This window comes from Aspergillus pseudodeflectus, assembly GCF_044049435.1.
Source record: "Aspergillus pseudodeflectus strain CBS 756.74 chromosome Unknown BJX68scaffold_31, whole genome shotgun sequence".
Taxonomy (NCBI): Eukaryota; Fungi; Ascomycota; class Eurotiomycetes; order Eurotiales; family Aspergillaceae; genus Aspergillus; species Aspergillus pseudodeflectus.
This window is the reverse complement of record NW_027263807.1, coordinates 45290-57863: the sequence shown is the minus strand read 5'-3', so window position 1 is coordinate 57863 and position 12574 is coordinate 45290. Positions and strand designations below refer to the sequence as shown.

The window sequence follows — 12574 nt, the reverse complement described above, 5'->3', positions numbered from 1 at the left end:
TCCGATGGAGAGTGTCACCGATGCACCAACGAGAGCCAAAAAGACCTCAAATAATTTTGGCTTTCCGTTCGATACCAGCCGCGGAAACCTTTGAAGGCCTGGGGATTGGAGAAATAGTTGCTCCACTCTTGGTTTTGGTCTTAGGGAGCAACAGTCAACTCTGAAGACTGAATGACGGGGGCGAACCGTAAAAGTAGACAGACAGCACGTCCAGCGGGCTCAAACGAGAACTCAAGAAGCGACCAGATCGTTTTGGGAAGGAGTAAAATCACCTGGGCTCGCTGGCTCAAGGCTCTCGCATCCGGTCCTCTTAGAAAGGCCCAAGCATTCGTTGTTTTGGAGCAATGACAGGCTTCGAGATCTCGCGGAAATATTATCCTCTCAACGGGACCAATCATGCGGATTGGTTTCCACTCGCCCATGGAAGGCCCTTCGGATAGTCCCCATTCCAACACTTCGGCAGACAGCACCGAGCTCTCCGTTGCCAGTGCTTATTGACCCGCTGGTGCAGCTGGGGCTATCCAAAATCGGATGATTCTTCCATCCAATCCAACAGCCCCTTACCGGCGCCTATCAACGCAGACACAACAGGCTATGGCCGCCCTTTGCGCTTTAGTCGAAATGCTCTTTGGCGAAATGACTGTTGAGACCATCCGTGGACGAGTTTCGTCGGGTCTTCGTACTCGTTTGGTGTTTTGACCCCCCTTTTCCATCCTCCCTTCTGTGTCAAAGTTTCGCTCTATCGATTGAAACACCGTGAGCATTCTGCATCTTGTTCTCGAGAGGCCATGCCACGAGAACGCGAAGACGAACGTTAAAACTGATATCTGGTGTCTTTTTTCAAGAGCCAAAGACCGCCTTGCGTCTTACCAGGATCATCAGGCCCGACTTGGCAAGACTTTTCGAGGCTTTCTCTCGGCTCAAGGTAACCCAAGACTAGCAACAATAACAGCTTCTCCTCGGTGTGAGATTATGCGTGCTGACATGCTCCTATTCGTCTAGGTTGTCATTTCTACCAGCCCGTATCGATGCCCCGACGTGATGTGGCCCGTGAACCTGCTGTCCCTTAATGAGCCATCTACCATACGAACCAATCAGTCCGTTGTTACCCGGACTCGTGAACACATGAATTGAACCAGCCTCGGGCAGACCCCAAATCGGTTGAACAGACACTCGAGTCAATGAACGTCGCGTGCCTGACAACTGCTCCCTGGCACATCCTGTGTCAAAATGATTTAGGCAGCAGGTGCACCACTTTCGTCCGTCAAGAGGCTTGCTTCGTGGTATTACTGCAAGTCGACTTGGCGGTTTTGGTATGGGCATCGAGTTTTGGGAAGAGGGTGAGTGCCAGGGCAGCGACCGCAAGCCGCACGAGGTATGGTCTGCGTTTGTTTCGCCGAGATTTCTCAACCCTCTCTGTTGCCCTCAGTGTGTTGGGTTCGGATTTCTCTGATGAGGACAACCTTCCTCGCTCGCGCCAGGAATGAAGAGCCTCCCCTGACGCATTATTGACAATCCTTGCAGCCAGCACAGCCGTCGTACTGCAATAGCGTCCAAACTAAGTTGTTTTCATCATTATGATGCCTTGAATGACAGTGCCGACCATTGTATTGGAACCCAGTGGTTTCTTCTATGGGGCGTTTCTCCGGGTCTGCGGCTATACCAACATGACGAGCAGTCAAACGGATGCGGCTCCGCCCTTGCCTTCAGGCTCATCTCATCTAGAATCGCAGGTAATTAGCACAAGGTGCCGTTTAGAGCAGACAACTAAAGAATCAACTAACAAAAAGAGAAATGACCCGCTGGTGGCCGACGGGGTCTCGTGGTCATGGGTATAAGACGCCTGACAGGCCATTGGTTCGGAAGTCAGAGCCTTCTCACCGCACCAAGCCGGCGGGGAGATTTGGACGAATTGGTCGAGAAATGATTCTCAATAAAGGGTCGGTGGCGATGACTGCTTGCGAACACTCTCGTTCCAGGACGCTCGTCATGGCTTCATGGGTTCGACAGCGAAACTCGGTTGAAAGAATCTCAGACTTGAGAACGAAGAGGGCATATTCGCGCCAGATAAAGAAGGAAGGAAGTCCTAACTCCTCTCCAGATCGGTTGCGTCTAACACAAATCGGGAAATGTCATGGAAATATGTTCCGGGAGTTACTATTGGGCCTCACCACAACCTTTACCAGGGCAAAAACTAACTGGATTCTGTCTACCTGGCCTCGCGGGCATTGCGAAGAGGCTACAAGACAGTTTTTTTTTTGGCAAGCGCTCTGGTTATGCTTCAAGATCGGCTGAGATGTCTTTCAGTTGTAAACTGTCTACTGTCAGTTTGCCACAGGGGAGGCTGCAAGCGACACCTCGAAACTGGGCACGATTCTTTTGCAATATGCCTCCTGAAGCAAGCTGTGACCGTTAACAGGCTCGAATGGTTATGAATTGCCCCTTCTGCGGAACGTTTCGATCGCCGTCTGGCGGCCGCTCGAATCGACGAATCCCTCAGTGAGGTTTCTGCGGTGGCCCGAGAGTGTTTGCGAGGGACTCAAGGGGAGAACTTGTCAGCTTTGACCACATCACAGGCCGCGGGAAGATATTCTGCCGAGCTCCTGCATGTTATGATCCCCATCGATGACTTACGCCACCATATCAAAAGCATCAGCCCCTGGCGCTGACAACAAAGGTTCGGCCTGTTTATCTTGCAGAGGGTTCAGGAGATTCACATTCACCATTGGTGCGATTATATGGCTTGCAACTTGGTTGCTGTCTTGCCGCCCTAGAGAAGAGAGCGGGTATCGCCGCCAAACAACCACACTCTAACTCTTGAGAACATTGAATTGACGTTCAGAATTGACGTTCACATAAAGTATGCAATGCTTTAAAGATCGTCCTTTCACGTTGCGTCGCACTACCTGCTGCCTTATTGGCTCGCTAGCGATTACCAAAGCCTTCAGCTTCCGCGCTCTCGGGCATCACTCCCAACCAATCACGGGCCACTAATTGAGCTACTAAATTGGGCTGCTTCGAGGCTGGTAGTCCCGAGGTCGTTTCACGGCCACGAAGCCCCAGTAAGAGGAACCATACGGAGTAGGACCTTTCTCTTGGCTGAGAACCAAGCACTCCACTCGGCGGCAGACTCGGCTCGTTCAATGTTGACCTTGTTCGTGAACAGTAACAGATCAGGCAGGTGAGCATCAGATCCCGCCATACTTGAGCTAATCCTTTAGGAGCTGTAACTTACCGTTGGATCTATGATATGCCTGCTAGATGCACAGGCGCTATCTCTAGAAGCATTTGTCAAGCTAATACTCACCCTAACATGTCACTTCCCCCAGTCGCACGCTCCTAGTACTATACTACTTTTGACATATGCATACCAACCTGCCATAAACATTCCAAGCAAAAGTAAAACACGAAACCCCAAAACACTTAGTGGCCTGGCATTCCAGGAGTGTACACAATGATTTGAACCACATCCCTTTCCAAGTTCCCAAGTCGCGTCGCCAAACCAGAGCCCCTTGCTTAGCTTCCAACTCGTACCTCTTAAGAACGCCTCCCCTGCAGTAATATAGGCTTCTTCACGTACACCCGGTCTTAAACCGCCAAACTTCCACCCAAGGACAGCACAACACAGCGCCATATACCAACTCTAGCATCTAGGTGCCCATCACAGCCTCCAACAGCGCTCAAACGAACACGAATCCAACCACATCCGCAAACCCAACAACGCTACAATGCACTTTCCCTCCCTTCTAACCACGACCCTCCTCCTCTCCCTCTCCACTCTCGGCCTCGTGACCGCGCAAGCCTTTGAGAAACCCCATGGAATCGATTCGGGCAACACCGCGTGCACGGGCGCCTGTGTCGCTGATCCGAAGCTGCTCGCCTGTCCCCGAATTCAGGTAAATCATCTCCCAACTGTCTGTTTTAAGCTACACAATCACCTGCTATCCATCTCGGTCACTTGCATCTATACCACGCGATCCTATGGTCCAGTTCTCCGTGGGATACTAGGTCTCTCCCAAGTTGGTTTCAGTAGCAAGCTACCTAGGCTGAACCATGCCTTGCTGAACAAACCCTACCTACCAGCCTGCCCAAATTGCCATGTTGCTGCTATGCTCTGTCCTATGCTAATGCTTTCCATCACGCAGTACCGTCCCCAATACGGCTGCTATATGTGCTGCATCTCCGACGACGATTTGGACCAGTTGGACGAGGGGTTTGCCTCGCTGGATGATGACGAGAAGTTTAGGCGTGATCAGACTGGTGATGATTACTGAGGATGCAAGGTCATCCACTAGTATTGAGAGGATGGAGTGAACAATGAGGTTCAAGGGGATTGCTAAAGATTAGGGGATTGGGTGGTGATTAGTGAGAGTGTGTGGGAATGGTTAAAACGTACTGTAGTCGGATTATGAGACGATTATGAGCGTGTATACTAAGGTAAATCGATATGCATGTGGCTTGATGTGGATCTGCCAGTGGTGTCGAAGGAGAGACTGGGTGTGGTTGATGACGGTTTTAGGGTTAGCATTTGTAAAAAGTAACTCTAAGCTCTACTCTCGACGCCCAAAAAAAAAATTAAAAATTTGCTCGTGTACTTGCAGGTTGTGGCTTGGATATAATTCGTCGTAAGATATCCTGCACATGTACATTTTTTGGTATCCGTGGATCCAGTAGTCACTCGAGTTGCTTGATTCGTGATTAGGGTTTCGCGATTGGGAGTAAGCATACATATTCATTCCTCTTCCAACATTCAACCGACATACCATAAGGATGACAAACCATATTGTACATCACCATCGGTTTCACCATTATTAGAAAGGGAGGAGAGACTAGACGTGCGATGTAATTCTAGGCTATCTAATTAAGGGCACAAATGTGCCACAAGCAACCTCGCTATAAAGAATGCAGAACAAGGCTCCAAATCCATCGTCCATCAAATCATGTCCTGTTTTTCGCTTTGCTCTATGGTATTCCGCTAGTACTCCGTCACTGTAGAAGAAAACAAAGATGAATAACGAATTAACCACCTGACATCAAATCCATTGTCTGCGCTGCAGACAAGAAAAAAGGTGCTCAGTTTCTCGCGGACACAGAGACCACCGTAGTGGCATCCATGCCTGTGATCACGGGGGCCTCGATAGTCTTCTCATCCCAAAGGCCGCTGTTGGCGGGAAAGACAGATCCACCATTGGGCATGTCGATGGGGGAGTCGGGAATCGCCGCAATCTGGGGGACAACCAGCTGCACTCCCTTCGCAGCGCTGCCGCTACCAGAGAAGCAGGGCTTATGACGAGGAGGCAAAGGGCGATAGCTCATGTAATCTGAGGCAACGCTGCTCACAGAAGAGGCAACCGACGGAGTATGACTCAACGAAGGGAGAGTCGAGAGGCTGGTCGAACTGTGATGGTCGACCCGTGCGCGACGAAGAGGAACCATGGTGTCATCGCTATGGAATTGGGAAAGATATTTCCAAGCGTCCGAGCCCATGGCACTGGCGCAGCGAGAGTCCACCTGTATCACGGGCTTCCATTCAGTGGGATCAAGATCCGTCTTGGACTCATGCATGTCTGTGGGTATCCGGATAGGCCTGGAAACTGTAACAGGAGCTTTCGTGGGAGTCATGGGGGCCACAATCGTGGGTGACAGTGGTGGTGAAGAAGAAGCTGGAGAAGTGTTTCGCGAACACATTGGGGTGTAAGAGGGAAAGGAGGCGGAAAGAGGTTTGTGGGAATCCTTGCGGCGGCAGCTGGGGTGATGTTAGAAAAGGAAACGAAACAGAGAATGCCGGCGGAATGGACGGCTTAAGAACCAAGGGAATTATCAAAGCTGATAAGGAGCCATACCTTTCACTGCAATAAAGGAGGCGATTATCAGGCACGGTGATTTGTCTTTCACACATGGCGCTGCAATTTTAGTTAGCACAAGGCGTCCGATAAGCAAGAATCTGACATGCAAGGGTCGGAAGGAAGATAAGACCAAACAGAATGCCCAAAATAGAGAATGGGGATGCGGCGGTGTAAACGGAGTTTCCGGGGTAGAAACGTACCAGTAGTTTAGAAAACTGGCAGCCATCTCAGGCACGCGGTCGTCGTCTACGACAGTGGACCGGGGCTGTCCAGATCCCAGCTTTGAGATGGAGAGGTTCGCGTAGGATGCGCCTTTCCTATGGAGAGCCGGACGTGCCGACCGCAGTTTGGATGAGTTTGAGCCTGAAGGGGTCCGGCGGTGATGGGAGTGGACGTGGCTTTGAGTCATGGTGGCGGTGAGGGTCTTTGTATAGTCTCAGATCCTTGGCCTGTTTGAGCTATCTGGAGGAGCCCAGTGATGTGCGCTGTGGAGCACGGGTGTTCCCCTGAGGGAACTGACTATGAGGGATTTCCAAGCGGCTGGGTTAGAGTTGCTGCAGAAACAATTCCCTCAAGTGTCACGAAAGGCGATCACCAGTTTGCGTGTTGTGCTGGAGATGATGAATCGGGAGGAATGCTGAGGGAGGACGAATGCGGGAAATCCAGTCGAGGGCCAGTCAAAGGCAAATATGTCCAGCAAGGCGTGAGGTCTGAATGCGCTCACGGCGATAAAGAGAGCGATAAGCTTTTGTCTGTCACACTCGAGTGGTCAGCCATGATTGACAGCTTGAGCTTGGGTGGCTCTCATTGGCCTGCAAACAACAAGAGATAAGGTGCGCTCAAGATAGAAAAGATAAAGATAGGGTGCAAACGGGCTGCGGGGCTGCGGGACTCCGAGACATGGGGCGAATGTGCAAGTATTAATAGCGACGTTGTCACTCACCTGCGTTGCTGGCGGCGATATTCTTGTCTTTGTTTTGTCTCGTTCAAACAAAGATGCTCAAGTCGTGAGAAGCTGACGTCAAAGTCTCAGGAGCAACGCCTGATTGCTATGCGGGATTATTCGACGGCAGTCGTGCAGAATGCACAGCAGCAGATGATGGGGAAAATCGCTCGGAGGATAAAAAACCGGTAGACAGGGATGAAAGCGCTAATCGACAGTATATATAAGAATAAAGACAGGAGGCCCAGACTTGCGGGCCACGAATTTGGTGGAGATGATTCGAAAACGGCGGAGCAAACGACGGAGCTGGAGGAGTGATAGAGGATTAAATAGGCCGTCGAACGAGGGACTTGGGACGGGGACTGTGGACAACCTTGCGAGTTGTTGCGAAAGAAACAACTGAATTGGCTGATAATGAGCGCAGATGTCGAGAGGTTCTAGAACAACAGCAGGAGTCGCTGGAAGCACCTGCTGCAGATGGTTGGCTGACGGGATTCGTGATTCGAGCACGTCAGTTCAGGTTCAGTAATTGCATCCTCAGGCAGCCTTTCTTTCCTGCTTCGTCTTTGACGTAGCGCCTAATTTTAGGCTCAGTCTTCCTGGAAGCTGTTTCCATCCTTTACTTTGATCTGGTTTTGTGTTTCTAGACTCTTATTCTTTGCAAAGTTGTGGATTTCAGAGCACCACCGTCGCAGAGACGCTGTCGGATGACACGTCCTTGGGATCAACCATCTGAAGATCAAGCTCGGTGCTCCACACCCCTGTGTCTAGACAATTGTCCGGGCAGTTTCTGCAACCCCTCCAAGGCTGAAGCACCTGATGATCACAGACGCCAGTGTAGCGTAGTGCTCTTCAGACAAGCTCGGACCTTGGCTGCAGCCCAGAGCGCCGACGGTTGGGGGAATCGCTAGGTGCCGCATGGACCGGGAACGTGGGCGCGCCGATCGCCAGCATTTATTCTGATGGTGGGAAGCACACCGCTGCCACAAAATGCGAACTTTGAGGGAATATCCCGTTATACTGTGGAATGAAGACAATTGAGAGCTACATCTGAACGTTCGACAGGGAGCTGGTGCCTGGTGTGATCGTCTCGTCGCGGGTAGATCATGTCTTAGACAACCACAAATCCCCACTGGTCCAAACCCCAGAGTCAATCCTTGAGTCGAGACTCGAGTCTCGAAACGGCTGAAACTTGACGGTCTTTCTAAAGAAAGAAACGACACATAATCAAGGACGACATGGGCACGGATAGTGGGGCAGCCGAGAGTCGATGATGAAGCCCAACATTCCATGCCCCAGCTGCTCCACATCCTGCAACTTCCTTCCCCAAGGCACCCATTTTGTGACTCATGCTTTCGTTCGAAGCTCGGGCTCACGACCAACTGGAGAACCTTGGGAAACATACTTTATCAAGTTCGATACTCCGTACCTCTGCCCAACGGCAGACCGGCCAACCTGCAGCAACCCTCTCCCTGGGTAACCGAAGAATGCTTATGCCATCATCACACATTATGCACGCAAGGATAGCCTGGGCTGAGGTGTATGACAGTATGAGAACCTACCTATGCTTGCTTTCTGCGGAAAACCAACATCGTTGCAACTGCAACGTAACCTTGGTCGAGGTACCTGAAGTCAGCCACCCGTCGACTTCCGCAACTCAATCCCTCACCTTGTACCAGTCCAGTCATGGTTTTTTCTTGCTCAAAGTCTAAACAAACTTTTCACAATGACGCAAGAACCTCAAGGTTGATCTGATCGATGAACATAATTCTCGAGGCCGATGAGGCAATCTCGAACAATAAAACCCTGAAAAGGCCTCATTGAAAATGCCGTTGATGCCATCTTGTTTTGGTATGGCGATACAGTCTTTCTTTGTTAGCCACACCGTCTCGGACTCTGGGGGCTATTGAATTCTTAGCTCTTTCTTAGATTTTCTTACGCAAGAATGATCTTCCTCTAGGGTGATGCTAAATAGTTTCTTTAGCCGAGCTAAAACAAGCCGATGTCGCCAACAGGGGAGTTCGAGAAGTATCCCGCCAGAAATATTGATGACTACAATTGCATGGGGCAGCATGGCGCCGCGAAGCAGCACCACCCCGCCCCGAAGGCCCCGCGATATTCTTTTCTTCCCGACACTCTCAAACCCGATTTCTCCGACCCCCGTCCTCGTCAGAGTCTCAGTTTCAGTACAGGTGTAGAGTGAAAATACTGCCCTATTGCTAATGCTTGACGAATTCTCGAAGATGAGGCGACTCACTCTCGGATGACCAGGGACTGTTACTTTTTGGCCAGGCTCTTGTACGAGCATCCGAGCCCTTAGACCTAAGAACGGGCGAGCTAGGTACGGCGTACCTCGAAAGCTATACTGACTGGAATCGATTCGAGTCTGGTATTGAAACTCCTGGACCAGACGAATGCAACTTGTAAGCCATGGTTCTTCCTGCTCGACATACAGTAAAATAAATTTACAATATGACCTTAGTAGTGTTCCAGAAACCGGAGCGAGGTTAACAAGTCCGTGCCTGTACGAGCGAGGCTCCTCTACCAAATTACCTCTTTCATAAGACTCGCTTTCGATGCAGTACAATCATACTACTAGTTATATCGGATATACCAACACACTAAAGATTGATGATGATTTTCAGTTTGTAGTGCACCCCGTCGACCAGGACTGTAGTACTAGGTGAGTGTCCTGCGAGAACTTGGAATTCACTTGTGAGCTGTTGTTCAAATCGAACTAGCAAACTAAAGCCGCTTGTATATGAGACTTCGCATAGCCTACCTCGCGCCCTTCAGCCCCGATAACTGAGCCACATTCGTATTCCACCCCCTAGATCACTTCCTTGAGACTTGTTTAAACCACAAATATTTTCCTCGCATACACCCTTCTAGGTTCTATTCCCTTCTACCCCGCGCAGCAGCAAGAGAAAATAAAATGCCCCTCCTCGACCTTCCCAACGAACTCCTCACCCAAATAAGCAAAAGCATACCTCACGAAGCCGACATCAATGCCTTCGCACAAACAAATCGCCTCCTCTACACCATCACGAACTCACACCTATACCACCACAACGCACAGCACAGCGCCAGCTCCACCCTCCTCTGGGCTGCAGCCGAAGGCCGCGAGAACACAGTCCGGCTCTGTCTGGATAATGGCGCGGATCCCACTACTTCGATTGAGTGGAATGGGAGCGATGGTGTCACGCCGCTGTATCTTGCGGCGGCGAGGGATCGGCTGAGCGTCGTGAAGCTGCTTCTGGGCCAGCAAGCGGTGGAGCTGCGGACGGCGCTGGCCGTGGCGGATTTACTTTCGCCTGGGGGTGATCGAACGTTGCTGTCGTGGGCGGCGGAGAAGGGAAGCACTCAGGTTGTGGAGTTTTTGGTCTCGATTGATGGTGTTGACCCCGATGCGGAGGACGCTGAAGGCGCGACACCGTTGTGGCGTGCGGCGGAGAGGGCGCGTGCAGACGTTGTGCGGGTGCTACTGGGGACCGGGAGGGTGGATGTGAATTTTGCGAAGGAGGCAGAGGATGAGGAGTGGGAAGCTCGGACGGTGCTGTCTGCTGCAGACTGGGCGTTGAGGATGGTGTTTGAGTATGGGCCTAACGGCCGGGCGACGGCGGAGGACTGTGATGAGACGGTCAAGTTGCTTTTGGCGCATGAGGAGGTGGAGGTGGAGTTTAGACCGTTTCCCGATCTGCAGACTCGCGCTGGGAACCATAGGCCGACGAATATGGCTTCGTTGCTGTACCATACGGCGCAGGTTGGCCCAGCAGAGATAGTGGAGTTGCTTCTTCGGCGAGGGGATGTGGATTGTGATGCGTTCACGGGAGGTGACAGGACGCTGCTCTCATGGGCGGCATCTAGTGGACAGGCAGGCGCTGTGTGTGCACTTGTGAAGCATGGGGCAGAAATTGACTCAAGAGATCGCACTGGGAGGACACCATTATCCTGGGCTGCAGGGACAGGGTACAGCGAGACCGTGCAGTGTCTGCTTGAGCTGGGGGCAGAGGTAGATTTGGAAGACTGGGATGGTGCAACGCCACTATGGTTTGCAGTCCAAGGCGGCGCGGAAGATGCGGCAAAGGCATTGCGAGCGCACGGCGCTGCTATGCCGAATATAGAGCCAAGTGATGTTCCGAGTTTGCTCCAGGGCGCTGTGAGCTCGGGGAATCCCACGATAGCTGCATTACTGTTGGAGACCGGGATCGACCCTAATGTGCGAGATAAAGATGGCCGCACCCCTCTCGCGATTGCGGCACACGAGGGCCAGATTTCAATAGTAGAACTACTATTGAATAAGAAAGGCGTTGACCCAGACGCGAGGAATAAGCAAGGCTCCACGCCTCTTCACGAGGCTGTCAGCGGAAGCCATGTGGGTGCGATCAAATTGTTGCTTGCAGACCCCAGAGTCAACATCAATATAAAAGATTACGATGGTGATGACGCCGTGGGAAAGGCAGCGACGGAGTTGCTAGGCACAGATAAAGACGAGTTTTGGGAGAAGCGAGCGGCAAGCATGATGCTGCTCCTCTCTCATCAGAAAACCATCATTGAAAGCGATAATGATACCTTGCCGCTTATTTTGTGGTATGCAATGGAGCAAGACAGCCCAGCTATGACTGGCTTGATCTTGAAGCGATGGGGCAACGACATCCTGATGACAGAAGAAGCGGTCATCGGAGCGGCTGTAAATGCCCGAAATGAAGTTCTAGAGCTGGTCTTTGAACAGTACAAACCCGAGATTAAGACATCCTCAAGGCAGCAGCAAGAAATGTGAAGCATGGTCAAGCTGTGATGGAATTTCTTCTTGACCAGCAGAGTGTGCGTATCTCTGAAGATGTACTGAATGCCGCGGTTGCGAATACAGGCTGTGGAAAGCAGATCATGGCACTTTTCGTTGATCGGCATCATCGGATTCAGCTCTCTGAAGCTGTGGTACGGACTGCAGCTAGAAAGGGTGGAGCAGAAATCATGGAGTTCATCCTCGCCCTCAAGGGAGAGAATTTCGTCGTGACTGAAGGCGTGGTTCAATCTGCGGCGGGTAACAAAGAGCATGGAGGCGACATCTTGTCCCTGTTATTGACCCGGTCTGTCGACGTCCGAAATATCAAGAATATCCTCAAAGCCGCGATAACAAATGCGGGCAATGGAAGAAATGTCATGCAAGCTTTATTGACAAAGTTTGGTGGATCTTGCATAGACGACGAGATAATCAACGCAGTCGTTCAACATTGGAAGACCGGAGAAGCGGTCCTGGACCTTTGCATCAGTCAATACAGGGACCAAGGCAGCGCTGTCGAAGCTGTCATCGATGCTGCGGCAAGAAACACTAGGTATGGCTTCGCAGTCGTGCAGTATCTTTTCGGCCAAATGAGCCCAATATCAATAAGTCGGAGTGGCCTGTTGACAGCTATCGGACACTTCGATAAAAGAGCATTGACTCTAGTGTCTGATCACTGTTCACCACCGATTCAGATTGACGATGAGGTGGTCAAAGCTGCAGCAAAAAATAGGTACGGAAAAGCGGTCGTGGGGCTTCTTCTCGAACAGAACCGAAAAATTCAACTTAGTAAGGAGATGTTCAAGACTCTAGAAGGAGAGAAACCCAGTGGAAAATGGATAATGCGCCTCCTCAGGCAACGGGGCGTGAAACCGGCGTGAGTTTGCAGGTTATTCAAAGGACATTATATTTGAGAATTATTCTAGGGTATCATATCAGTAGTGTACATCGTTGAGGGAAATAAATGCGGGTGGCGATCATTTATCAACATCCATTGCATCA

At 51.1% G+C, this 12574-nt stretch overlaps 4 protein-coding genes across 4 annotated transcripts; 3 read left to right on the top strand and 1 right to left on the bottom strand.

The window, feature by feature from the left end:
- The first annotated feature begins 1558 nt into the window (after nucleotides 1-1558).
- BJX68DRAFT_120730 (uncharacterized protein) lies at nucleotides 1559-2460 on the top strand. Its single transcript, XM_071036117.1, has one exon. The coding sequence runs from the start codon at nucleotides 1795-1797 to the stop codon at nucleotides 2293-2295; it is 501 nt and encodes a 166-aa protein (XP_070897319.1). The 5' UTR covers nucleotides 1559-1794; the 3' UTR covers nucleotides 2296-2460.
- A 1268-nt stretch (nucleotides 2461-3728) lies between these two features.
- Nucleotides 3729-4274, top strand: BJX68DRAFT_268454 (uncharacterized protein; the record flags this gene model as incomplete). Its single annotated transcript, XM_071046102.1, has 2 exons — nucleotides 3729-3896; nucleotides 4146-4274. 2 exons carry the CDS (start codon nucleotides 3729-3731, stop codon nucleotides 4272-4274), a joined length of 297 nt encoding a protein of 98 aa, XP_070897318.1.
- Nucleotides 4275-5073: 799 nt separating this feature from the next.
- BJX68DRAFT_268453 (uncharacterized protein) lies at nucleotides 5074-6255 on the bottom strand (the record flags this gene model as incomplete). The annotated part of the gene is made up of 3 exons (XM_071046101.1): nucleotides 5074-5746; nucleotides 5844-5903; nucleotides 6047-6255. The coding sequence occupies 3 exons, from the start codon at nucleotides 6253-6255 to the stop codon at nucleotides 5074-5076; spliced, it is 942 nt and encodes a 313-aa protein (XP_070897317.1).
- Nucleotides 6256-11400: 5145 nt separating this feature from the next.
- Nucleotides 11401-12509, top strand: BJX68DRAFT_240344 (uncharacterized protein). The gene has a single exon (XM_071040668.1). The coding sequence runs from the start codon at nucleotides 11587-11589 to the stop codon at nucleotides 12451-12453; it is 867 nt and encodes a 288-aa protein (XP_070897316.1). The 5' UTR covers nucleotides 11401-11586; the 3' UTR covers nucleotides 12454-12509.
- Nucleotides 12510-12574: the final 65 nt, after the last annotated feature.